The sequence below is a fragment of the Chamaea fasciata genome, unplaced genomic scaffold, assembly GCF_029207755.1.
Source record: "Chamaea fasciata isolate MVZ Bird 193981 ecotype frontalis unplaced genomic scaffold, bChaFas1.0.hap1 SCAF_8, whole genome shotgun sequence".
NCBI classification, from domain to species: Eukaryota; Metazoa; Chordata; class Aves; order Passeriformes; family Sylviidae; genus Chamaea; species Chamaea fasciata.
Window position 1 is genome coordinate 13488190 of NW_027094093.1, and position 13402 is coordinate 13501591.

The window sequence follows — 13402 nt, forward strand, 5'->3', positions numbered from 1 at the left end:
CAATGTAAGGGAAGCATTTGTGTTGAGCAAAACACTCTTTTTATTGTCATTAGAGGGAAAATAATCCCCTTGTGTTTGTTTAGTCTGTTTATTGTTTTTTTCTTCTGTCCTACTAAAAGTGCCGTAGTAACTGTTCAAACAAAATATTTAAAAAGGGCTTAATTTTAAATATGGAAACAGTGCTTGTTGACTTTAAGGGAAGCTTTATTGAGCCCTCATTATGTAATTTTATTTTTAGAAGTGCATCTCTCGGTATGAATTTACAGTATTCCAGTGTGTTCTAATAAGGACTGCACAAGTTGTTGGCTTTTAGCTTGCCTCATCTAAGTTTATTTATTACTTACAACATAATGTGATGAAGAAATTATTTAGGCAATAATAAGTAGCAGTGCTTTTCAGCCTTTTCAGATTTGTGAAACCTTAGGAGTGTGGGTCTCTCAAGAAGCTACATATATGGAGACCAGTAAAGAGCATATAGGAATTTGCTTTCTCTTTTTTCCCTTTTAAGGACCCTTTAGAGCTGTTCACACATTGTTTCTTTAGAAATGGGTGGATGAGTTGAAAGTGGCTAGACTAAGGGCTAAACCTTTTGCGGGGGGTTGTTTTGGGCTTTTCTGCCACTTTTTGCTCTATGAAGACCAGAAATAATATAATTTTAACCTATTGTTTCAACAAAAGTTACTGTTCTCAGATTCATACTGATCAGATTTTAAAGAATATCTTCGTGGGTATTTCATTATCTTGTCCATAATTACCTTGATGCAGACACCATTCTTTTCTTGTATCTTTAGTCATCTCTGAGCTGTAAGTTACAGATGGGATTCTGCAAGGGGAAATTTTTGTTGTTGGTGGGTTCTACAGAGGCAGGAGTGCCTGCCTGTGGCATGCAGGAAAAGGATCACACCATGGTTCCTAAAGTTCTGTCACATGCTGGCTCCAATTGAACAAAAGTTAATTGCTTACTTTTTAGTATGTTATCTGTGACATAAATTGTAATTATTTTTACTTTCATAACAGATTTTCAAAGACTTTTTTTTTTTTTTTTTTTTTTAGTAGCATGACTTTGAAAATTTTCCATATTAGAACTTAAAATCCATGCTTGTGGATTGTATGTATACACATTTCTGGCATTTGATAAAATCTTTCTAACAGCAGAGGATTTGTTTCAGACTAGATTTTTGTTGAAGAATATTCAGCTAATCCTCTGGCTTCAAAATTCATCATGTTAAACTTCTTAAATGGAATTTAAGTATTTATGCTACTTGTTCAGTAAGTGGAAATAGTGATCATAGCAGATAGATATCTACTGAGATTGTCCTTACAAGAAGCTGCTCCCTACTACAGTGGAATTAATAATAGTAGTAGTAGTAGTAGTAGTAGTAGTAGTAATAATAATAATAATAATAATAATAATAATAATAATTAATGTTTGCATTGACGAAAATGTTAACTACTTCCCCTGAAGGAATGGGCAAATGAAAGGAAATAGTCTTCAATGTACTTTTTTAAAAGAGCTTTTGAACTGATAAGTTAATGGCTTATGTTCTTGCTGCTTTATGTATCAGACTGTCCATTTGTTTTGTTCACTTTAGATTCTGACTGTTTACGCTCTTAGAGAGTTAAGATTTTGAATGATTGTATGTGATTCTCCTATGAATAATGAATGAAGAATCTTTTATGTTAAGATTAGAAATAGTCACTTGTGTAAGTTTTTTTTCCTACTGGTTTGGGGGCACCACAGTTACCTGTTGTATTAGAAGCGGTTTGTACAATTCTTATAAAACCTGTTGTGTTTCAGTTTATATTTGCTTGAGATGTGTGTGGGGGGTTCTCCTAAGTGATGTCTTGTCTTCAGATTTTACTTTTGGAAGTTTAGTTAATAACTGACTGCTTTTACTTTTCAAAGGTACTGCAACAGCCACCTGCAGGTACTTGGCTTTATACCCAAAAAGGAGAGGAAGAAAAAGAATGATCCTATAGAGGAGGTAAAGGTCAGGCATCAGATGGATGCTATGGCCTTCAGTCTGACAGTGCCCACCCTGGCCTTGAAGATGCCCAACGGACTGGATGGGATGTCCCTCTCCCCTCCAGGGGCAAGGCTTCCTCTCCACTACCTGGAGGCAGAATTAGAAGACCCCTTTGCTTTCAATGAGGAGGATGATGACCTAAAGAAAGGGGCAACAGTGAAGAAAAAGTTGCAGAGCAAGTTGGCTCAAAACCGGCAGCGCCAGAGAGAGACAGAGATTTTAAAAGTTCGCCAAGAGCACTTTAGCCCCATTCCTGCACCTTTGCAGCAGCAGCCTCTGCAGCAGCAGCACTCCCATCTGCCACCTTCATCAGCTTCGTTAAAGCCGACAGGGCTACCGCAGGGCATAGTCTGCAAGTCACCTCAACCTCTGAACACCAGCCTACCAATGCAGGGAGTGGCACCCACCACACACACTATAGCACAAGCACGGCAGTTGTCTAACAAGAGACCTCTGCCTCTCCTGCCACCCGCCAGGGCTCCTGTCACGGACCCGCCAAGGACTGACCGGGTCCTCATGAAAGCCACAGCCTTCTCTCCACACTCGTCCTGCATGAGCCGGCTCCAGAGACTGGTGAAACTGTGCACTCGAAAACAGCAGCTGGACACTGATCTGTTTCCTCACTTAGGTGAGTAGGTAACAGGTGCACTGCAGACATATTTTTTAACCTGAGACCAAAAGACTAAATGGGACTGTCTTCCTCGCCCTGTCCTGAATTCCTGTGTGGTCCTTCCAAAATAACCCTGAGCTAGGTAATCTCTTGGCATTTTCTTTAGCCCTGTCATCTATGAAGGGAATGCCTGGACCCCATAAATGGTTTATGGCATTTTGGTTGTTATTCTTAGTGTTCTGTTAACCATTTGAGAAATCAAACTGAGGTGTGGAAAACATTGTTTGGATTATAGAGACCTCATGGAGAAGGTTTGGAACTCGAGTAGTAAAGGTGACACTAGAGATACCTACATGAGAGGACAAAGTTAGATTGAAACATTAGGTGTGTGATAAGAGCATGTGACATAATGAATATAAGAAAAGTTTAGCAGTTTGGGCCATCAATCTCTGCAGATTCGAAATTCCAGCTGACGATTTTATTTTAGTTTAGTTTAGTTTTTTAAAAGACTGGATGTGGCACTTGATGCCGTGATCTAGTTGTGGTGTTAGGGCATGGGTTGGACTCAATGATCTTGAAGGTCTCTTCTAACCTACACATTCTGTGATTCTGTGATTTCTGTAATTAGAAAATTGGAACACATGCAAATTTTTCTTGACTGGGCAGTATTTATAAGTAAAACATGGATGAACAAAAGGAAAAGACCACTTCAGGAGAGCAGCACTGTTACAGAAGGTAGTTGGAAGGGTGGAGTCTTGTCTGCATACTGTGCAGGAATAGTCTTTCCCTTGCGTATTATAATCAATAGCTGCTTGTAAAAATATAGGCAAATATAACCAAATGGGTACTATGATAGTAGTGCTCTTTAAGCTTTGAAAAAGCAACTGACCTCGTGGCTAATTTGTCTTATTGTGAATATAGACCTAGGCAAGGTCTATATTTACAGTTAGAAAGGACATCTGCCCTTTTTATCTTCCTCACCCTCCCATGTTACTTTTCTGCTTAGTTTTAGGTTGTACATTTCTAACAAGTAAAATACTGGCAGGGAAAAGGAAATATGAGTCTGTGTGACTTAAGTTAGGAACACCATTTGTGATGCTTGAAATAAAAAAAAAAGACTTCAGATAAATCCGGATGTTCCCTATGTAATGTCGTATTTAATTGCAAACATCTGTAATTTTTGCTATTTCAATTAACTTTCTTAATTTGCTGTTAAGATCTGCCCTTTGGCACTCATGGGATAGTTTGACTATTTGTTCAGGAGGTAATTCGCGTCCCATAGCATGTCTCTGAAGGAAATTGTTCTTCAGAAAACAGCTTTGATGGTCCTATATGTAGTGCAGGTCTTTAGAGAAATGGCAACTCCAGAGGCATTTCTGAGTGTCACAGACCTCAATAGCTTAGAAAGTGACCTGTGTTTTGAAAGACTGCTGAGAGACCCCTTCTGTGCTTAATGTTCTGCATTCTCAAGTGGTGAAGAGAATATGTTTTCCTAAAAAAAGAGGCATAATAAAAATAAAAAATAGTTAGACTTATATATGTACAGTTAGACAGGTGCATAACTATGTGGATGCATTTAGAACAGTTTATATTTGGCAAAGTAAAGGAATTTACCTATTAATTATGTGAGAGTGGAAAATTTATTTGTTATTTATTCCTTATAAGCCTTAATATTGAAGACTAGGTATACCAGTTCAGGGAATTTCAGGATTTCTTTTCTATATTTGAGCAACACTAGAGATGACTGCACAGAATCTTTCAAAATATTAAGCCAGTTTTATGTGTACCAACATCAGAGCCATGTAATAGGATATTAATGTAAGTGCAGCCTTCACTGTTAGTATAGCTGAATCTGGATTAGATTTTGTTCCTTCCTTTCTGCAGTGCCCAGGAGAAGTAAAACAACTCAATTTTTGATTTTGTTTTTAAACTTTGGGTAAACAGTTTCTTATGTGGTTGTCAATTGTGAACATCTTTATGGCATGATTAAGTTTTTTCTTTCCTTTATGGAAGAGACAACAGGAAAAAGAAACATTTAAGTTGAAAGTATAATTCTGACATTTTATCGCGTCTTAAGGTATCTTAATTTAGTTCAAATGTATGTCTTAAAAAATAAAAACAAAAAAGGATTTTTTAGGATGCTGAAGTTCCTGAAAATTTGGGTTTCTGATATCTGTGGTTCATGTTAAAGTGCTGGTTCTGTATGATGAAGAGTTACCTGGTGGTTGTATTCCAAGCATGCGTGTGTGTCTCTAACTCTGAAAGTGCTTGACCAAGTACTGATGCATTTCCTAGATTCAAGGCATCTGACTTCAGAATCATCTCAGATATAGCCGTTCAGTTTAGTTTTAGCAAAAATGAAATGCTCCTTAACTCTATCCATTTTCAAGGAGAACACAAGAAAATGAAAAAGCAAAAAATGCTAGCTTGTAAATGCAGCAGTGGGATTTTATCCCACCTGCTGCAAGAAAGGGGCAAGAATTTCACTGGATGTGGGAGAGAGAGTAGGAAAGACTACAAAAGACAAAGTTCCAGATAAAATGTTCCACCTGAGAACTTACTGGCCTCTTTCTGGCTGTCCTGTTCAACAGCTGTGTGTAGGTTGACTAACTGAGGCTGCTGGAGCACACCCTGTGTATCATGCTGCATCATCATTAAGTGAAATATGCTGCTTGGTGCAAGTGCAGGAGTGTTTGCATCTCTCTCTTTAGCTCTTTCTTCAGGCTAATATGTGCTTTTGGCAGGCAATTACAGAGACTGAGCAGAGGAACATCCTGGGTAGCTGTGTGTCTGTCTTTGTCCATGCTGCTGTGTCTTACAGTTTTCATATTCTTTTAATGTCTTGGCACAGGGAAGAGGTCAGAGTATAAACAGAAATGAAATTGGCCTATTTAGATCATATAGTATTAAAATTTACCAAGTAGTCAGTTCTTCATGACAGGGACTTCTCTCTTACCTCGTACTTGCTTATGAAAACTAGTATTTCTCTGTGAGTAAGATAGTGGGTGATTTTGCTTCCACTGTTTATGGATAAAGAAGCCAGTAAGGATTTTAAAAGGAAGACTCAGGTATGACAAAAATCAGTTGATGCTATTTGCACACTGTAATGGAGCTGTTACTGTAGCTTTTCCTGTATAATTGAGAATACTGCATGATTTAATCGAATGTAATTATGTTTGCAACTATGCTATACATTAATCTTTTGTCCCAAAGGTTACTCAGAAGCTTATATAAGGTAGATGATCTTTTCATCCAATTTCCATGTTTTCAATTCTCTTAGGGCTGGATTGGTCTGAAGACAGTGGAGAAGAGTTGGAGGATTCAGAGCAAACCTCCCCTTACCAGGTTGCATGGTCTATCCGAGAAAGCCTCGGCTATGAGAGACCTGAGTGAGTATGATTCTTTAGTATTCATGCTGGCCATGATGGAATAAATCATGTAAATGTGAGCTTCACTTCAAGTGGAGTCAGTGGAACCTAAGCACTTGTCAAAGTGTTTTGCTGAAACAAAGGATTGTTTGAACTCATTTGTTTGTAATAGCTATGGAACAGCTTGTCACCTTTTGTCCCAGTTTTCAGCTAACTTAGAGACCTTTGTGCAGTCTGCTATCAGAAGGATGCATCAGGAAAGGATTTAAGCTTGTTTGCCTGAATTTAATTGAGTTTAGTGGGATTTATTAATGAACTTGTGTGCTTTGATGATTGGAGGTCCTGAATTTGAATTGAACGGGGTTGTCTTTCCTACTGGTTGTGAATAACTTTGTCAGTAAACTTGCTACATTTTACTCATTAATTCTTGTAATAATTATGCAGGCTACTGTTCTAATGTGCTTTTTTAAAGGCCAGGGTATTTCTTTTAATAATTAAGTGTTGACTAAACCTCTCTCAATACTTGTGAGCATTGGAAGGAAGTTATGAGATCAAAAGGATTTAGCTGCTGGTTCCTTAGAGCACGAATTAGCTGCTGGTGCAGAAAGGCTTATGATGGTCTTTATATACTGCTAAGTCACAAATCTAAACTTACAGCAGGATATGATAATATAGGTCTATTAATGAAAATTTGAAGGTGCACAGTTAAAACAAAGCATCCCAGGTGTAGTATTGTAACAAAACTGTTGTATGTTACTAACAAGGAAATTGGGGTCTCACTAGAATTTAATTATAGTTTCTGGAACATGACTCTCATTCACTGTGCAACTGGACTTTTTGATATTACAACTTTCCCCTATTTTTTTTTTTTTTGTTTTTCAACTATCACACTTAGAATAATGATGTTAATGAAACCTTATTTTATTGTTACATTCTGAAAATTCTGAAACTTATTAGGATTTCCTGCCATCTCTGAAGATTGTCCTCAAGGTGAACAACAAAGCTGTATCTCTGTCACCAGGATGCTAAATATTAAGAGCCTTCAGTGAATCAAAGCTATTAAGCAGAGTGTAGACTTCACTTTTTTAAAATAAAGGGGTCTTTTTTTGTTACAAATGACTGTCATTTTTTAGGGCATCAGCAGTTTCAGACTGAGCTTTCACAAACATTACTTCTAACTTAAAAGGCAATTTATAAATCAAATGTTTTGGGAAAATGTGAAGAGACTTTCAGACTTCTAAATCATACATAATTTTTCACAGCAGATATATCTATTAAATAACTTCCCTTACACTCTTCTCTCTTTGACATTTGATTTGATTCTTCCATAGATCCCTATTTTTTTGTCAACTTATAAAGGTCATCTCCGTGTGTTTTGTCTTCTATTTGTCTTAACTTCCTTTGGATTCTTCCTACTCTTTTCACATACTGAGAGAAAATAATACCTCATCTTGACATTTTCTGTTCCATTCTAGCATTCTGTGCACCTCAGTTAAATGCTGTCTTAACTATCCGTGATGGATAAATTTTGGGATGCAACTGGCTGCTTTTGTATTTCCATCAGCCTGCTCAGTGTTAGCTCTTCAGCGGCCTTGCTAATTTTGATCATGGATAAGCATTCCCTTGATGTCAGCCTTCTAAAACTTTTGTTCCTATTCTGCAATCTTCTGTAGAGGTTTTTATTACCTGAAATGTTTCACTTTGTCACTTCTGCAGTGTGGTCTGCCTGCTGCTGAAGATGAATTAGTTCAGGCTGTTTCTGGGGAGATTTGATTTGTCAGAATGTCTCTGTCTTGCTAATCTGGTGGTACAGACTGATGACTTCTTAAGTCAGCCAGTCACTTGTTACAGCTCTGAATTCTGGGGACTTATTTTACCAGAAAACCAATGAAGATTATTTCCCAAAACTTTTAGTTTTTGAAATCACATACCTAAACTTAGGGGATTTACTTGCTGATTTTCATAGTAAAATTAAAGCTCTTTTTTCTCTGTTCATTTGTATCTGAGCTTGTGGTGCCCACCAGCTAACTGCAGTCTGTCTTTTTCCTTTTGACTACATGGAAGACAGTGGAAGGAATGCTTCTCAGAATAGACTGTTGAAAGAAAGTGAACAGTTAATTTCTGCTTTACTAGACAGCTGGTTCTCAGCATTTCTGCTTGTGTGATTGTGGGGGTAACCTCTGTTGAACTTCTTGTGTGATAGTCTTGCTGCTCTTAAACTCTCAAAAATTTACCAGATTTGTTGAAAATTAATGTCTTAACCAGATGTCCTGGTTTTGGCTGGGATAGTGCTCATTTTCTTCTTAGCAGCTGGCACAGTGCTATGTTTTGGGCTCTGTACAAGAGCAGTGTTGATAACGCTCTGATGGTTTGGCTGTTGTTGCTAAGTAGTGCTAGCCCTAAGTCAAGAATACTTCAGTTTCCCATGCTCTGCCAGAGAGGGTGTGCACCAGAAGCCATGAGGGAGCACAGCTGGGACAGCTGACCCCAGCTGGCCAAGGGGATACTCCACAGCGTAGAACATCATGGCCAGGACATAAACTGGGGGAGCCGATTGCTGCTTGAGGTGGCCTTGAATGTCAGTCAGTGAGTGGCGAGCAACTGTATAGGGCACCACTTGTTTTTCTTTTGTTTTCTTTTTTTTTTATTACAGTAAATAGTAGTAGAATATTTTACTTTGTTTCCATTAATAAGCTATTCTTAGCTCAACCCACAAGGTGGTTTTTTTCTGATTCCCCTCCCCATCCCAGTGGTGGGAGCAGGGAGCGCAAGCATGCAGGGAGAGGGACCATGCAGCACTGTGGTACTCCGTTGTTGGATGGGGTTAAACCATGACAACAATAATACATTTTTTGGTTCACTTGCCTTCTGGCCTTTTAATCTGTAAAATTCATATTGTTGCAATCATCTGTGGAAACGCGGGCCAAATGTTTGCTTTTATTATTCTGTGCTTTAATTTTGAAAAATTGTGTTCCTATACTCCCAGGATTTCGGGATGCAGTGCTTCGAGACAGGCACAAGTGTTTGAGTTCAAATAGCACAGGAGTTGGCAGTGGGCACAGTGCAGGCTGGGTGCTGGCAGAGAAGGTTGCTGGGGTGGGAGGAATCCCTTGTGGGAGCAGCAATTTGGAGAGAAAGAAGGGGCTGTTCCCTGCTGCAGATGACTGAAACTTCCCCCTAGATTATTTGATTACTGAGTCTGGTATCTTAGAAAGTGCTGGAAAACAAATGACTTTATAACAAAGTATTTCTTCACTTCCAACACTGAAATATAGCTAAAGCAAACATTTCAAGTAGCAAGTTTGAAAAAGGAGTGTGAGTCCCTCCTCATACCAACTCACTCAAAGGATTAAATATCAACACCGTGTTGTCAAAAGTTGGATTTAATAACTCCCAATAAGTAGAATAACTAAAAGAAAGAAGGGAAGGTTCTTCAAAATGCTGTGTAAAAAAGGGATTTGAAGTATAGTTGCTGGGGCGTCTCAGAATAGAGAGCATGTTCTCCTCATTCCCTGGTGGTGCCTGACTGCTTGTGCTACCCTTTTGCTCTTCCTTTCTGCTGCTTCGTGCTGTCTTTGTTTTCTTCATGAACACTCAGCAATAATCCCCCTGATGTTTCACATGACAGTCTGAAAGGGAAGGGTTGGGAGAAAGCATTTTGGATTATCAAATGGCTCGTGTGCACTTTCAGAAATCTTTGTAAAAATAAAATGCCGCACGTTAGGTTGAACTTCAGAAGTTCTATATGCAGCAGCTTAGGAGAATAAACTAAATAGAATTTGGCAAACTTGTTTATGAAAGAGCAACAGTAAAAGAATCTTTGGTTTTCATGCCTACTGAAGAAAAAAGGTTTTATTTCGATATTTTTAGGTTTCTTTGAATGTATAAATGTTTTGGCTAATCTTACTGGCCTGGGAACAAAGTTCTGAACAGGCTTTTAGAAACTGGCTCTTAGAAATTTTGGCTCAAAATAAGGCCTTGCCCACTGCAGGCGTGATTTCTTTCTGTACCTTTGATGTATGTCTTCATCTATTTTTAAAAGAGATCTCATGAACTGAAGATCAAAAATATTTTAGCATACAGTGACATTTTTTCTGACTCTTTCAATGTGAGAAAAGTAAAAAGTCTCAAATACAGAGAAATGTACATTTACAAACACTCTTTCCACACAAAAGAAACTTCTTTCCCCTAAGAAATACTCTTGTTATTCTTAATTTTTAACCATATTTAAAATTAAATCAGTAACTTTGCTTAAAAGTCTTGGCCCAGAGTAGTAAGGAAATATCTAAGATATTAAACCTACCAATAAATATATATACTATCCATGTTTTCCTCTTTTAGTAATATATTGGCAAAGGAAAATCTACGTTAAATAGCCCACGGTCAATTTTTTCTAAACAGGTAGTTTTCCCCAGTAAACATTCTTTCCTAAGAGATCTTAAAAGTGTATTTTCTTTTTATTTTCAATGTCAAAATATTCTAAGCATTGCATATGTTAAATATTGTTAACAGGTTATATTTGCTGCTAAGCGTGTAATTGCAGAGGTTAATTAATTGTCATTTATGCTTCTAGAAAATAAGCTGTAATCTGTTTTAACAGACAAAGTACATAGTATGGTTGACTTTACATAACACTTCACAAAAACTTGCATTTGTGTCAAAGGCAGTGCTTGCTGCTGCGGAATTTTTGTGGAGAGCCTTAGTGGAGATGGCTGCAGTCTCTTCCATTTGGCCTGTGTCTAAATAGAGTCAGAGTTTCCAGAAAAGAAAGTAGGTCTTCACCATGTTGCCTTTCAGGGACAGATCTGCCGTCTGTGTTTCTGGATCTTACTTTATTTAGCAAATATCATGGCTCCTATTTCACATCTCTTGCATCTCAGTGGTGGCCTCCTTTGCTGTGCACAGGTTTGGGTGTCAGCTCATTCAGTCCCACAGGCTCTGAACATAGCCAGCTTTTGATATACTTCATTTGTTTGGATTGCTCTTCTCTCCCCTGCCCTTTCTTTGTGTTACAGATAGGAAAGTTGGCAAAAAGTTTCTGTTCTATAAGAAAAAAATTAGAGGAAAAACTGAACAGTCTGCTTAGATTCAGCACATGTATTTTGTTGCTTCATGAACAAAAAACTCATTCTGCAAACTAGTGCTTGTTGTGGAGAACTTCTGGGTAGCTTCATGGCCCTTGTTGTTTTAACAAGTTCCAGTGATGATTTTCTGTTTCATAATTTTTACTTCATTTAACTGAATGTGTTGACATGGTTTGATAGTCTTGTTGATATGTGCATGGGCATTCAGAGAGCCAAGATAAATGGAGAAGGGCTTTCTTAAGCCAGCAAAGAGTTGGATTAGTCCTTCATCGGGTCATTGCTTAGCCCTGGTCTGATTTTTCCCTCAGTATATTGGAGTTAAATCTGAATTTCTTTTCTACTGCTGTACTGTAACTCAACTGCAGCTCTGCAGCAAGGGGAAATCAGTATCAGCTGTTAGCTGTGTTAGTGTGTATTTTGGTTTAAAAAGAAATACACTGCCTGGCAGAGTAATAAGAATTGGAAGAAGTCAGCAGTTTAGGTACTTGTTAGAATTTGACCGTCTTCTCCAGCATGATCATTCCTCAATAAATTTCCACTACACAATTCCCCACTCTTGTCCTCTCCATTAATTGCGCTTTGATTTAAGCATTGGTCTCATTTGCTGAGACATTTACAGTAAATAAAGGTTAACAGTATAGATTTCTTTTTGAACAGCAGGCTCTAGACATTTAAATGTGTCAAACGATGATAAATTGATGTAATCTCTAATAATGACATACTAAGAACAGCAAATACCTTTAGAATTTAAAAGGGATCCTGCTCTTGCTATTTCTCAAATAACACTGCCTGATTTCAGCATTTGGATGTTTTTGTGGCTAGAAGATGGATGCGAACTTAACAATTCTATTAGAATGACAAATTAGCTTAGTGGGGAAAAAGAAATAAGTAGTAACTTAAAACATGTATGTTTTTGTTTTCCCTTGTTCAGGTCCGATGATGACAATGCAGATGACAGGAGTTCCAGGGTGACCAGACTTTGCACTTACTTTCAGCAGAAATACAAGCACCTCTGCCGCCTGGAGCGGGCAGAATCTCGCCAGAAGAAATGCCGGCACACGCTCCGGAAAGCCTTGCTGCAGGCGGCCAGCAGAGAGCCGGAGCGCGCGGGGCAGCTCCTACAGGAACTCCGGAGGGCTACCTGTGCTTGTACCAGGTTAGAGCTGCCCTGTGACTGCAGGAGCCTGGGGCTGGGCGAGGGTACACATGGGCTGAGCGTCCAGCAGCTGAAATGATGAACTCTGAAACTGTAGTCATGCACAAGGCAGAAAAAACATGACACACAAATGCCTGTCAGTGGAGTAAAATAAACGTGACATACGGTGTTTTCCATGAAGACAGGCCTTCTCCAGCTTTATGTTTTAAAATCCGGATGTTTTGTTCAGCAGGACCCAAATACTTGGTCCTTTACTGTGTCAGTAGAAGGGTGTGCAGTCTGGTCTGTAGTTCACTGCTTCAATTCCGATTTTGTTTCTCAGACAGCTTTTTTAGAAAAGTCTTTACCTCCTCTTAATTATCTTCCCAGCAAACCAAATTTAAGCTCATGCTTTTTGTTAGATTTAACTCAATCTAACATTAAATAAAACTTGGCAACAAAATACATAACTTCTAACAACTTTGAAGGTTATCTTCTGTGGGAATTCTTTCTAGATAATGTCAACATCCCTTCGGCTCTCAGCATATGGAGAGTTGGTTGATTCATATTAGTTCAGGAACAGACTAAGTCTGAACCGTGGTGTTACGTTTAGGGTATCAGAAGCATCCTTTTGCTGTTGTGGTTTTGCTTTACAGGATGTGTGATTGTGGGGTGTAGTGGATAGTATGAGATGCAGATTGGAGCTAGATACTGAGAGTATATTCTGTTTAATGGGATGCTTTTGTTCCTGGACAGTGGGATGTGGTTCATGACAGTTGGAGGGTTCATTGTTGGGGAGGTGGACTGATTCTGAAAAGCTGCTCTGAGGTGTAATGTAGAAGTCCATTAGTAGTTTATGAAGTTGTGTGTAAATGTCTCCAAGCTTAAACTACAGCAGAAGTTCACCTGAACTGACAAGCTCTTGCTGTTTTTTTTCCCCTATTATTTTTGCCTTTTATTAAGCAAAAAAAGTTTACATTATTTTGGGTAGACCAGCAAAGCCAGGTATGCCTGTCATCACTGCTCTAGTCAATTTAAGTAACCACAGAATCTTTTCAGATACAAAATTTTTCTCAGGAGTAATGCTGCTAACTAAAACTTTGCTCAGTCAAAGTGCAGTTGATGACAGAAATGGCTGAAGGAAAACAGTCAGGCTACAGACAGCTTTTTGTCAACCT

At 38.4% G+C, this 13402-nt stretch overlaps 1 protein-coding gene across 4 annotated transcripts in view; it reads left to right on the forward strand.

The window, feature by feature from the left end:
* Positions 1-13402, forward strand: part of INO80D (INO80 complex subunit D) — a 46116-nt gene that overhangs the window by 13579 nt on the left and 19135 nt on the right. For all 4 annotated transcript variants that reach the window (XM_066189743.1, XM_066189739.1, XM_066189741.1 and 1 more), the window contains 3 exons: positions 1907-2655; positions 5918-6026; positions 12021-12245. In XM_066189743.1, coding sequence (XP_066045840.1) covers positions 1907-2655; positions 5918-6026; positions 12021-12245 — 1083 coding nt within the window. The remainder of the gene's footprint in view (positions 1-1906; positions 2656-5917; positions 6027-12020; positions 12246-13402) is intronic.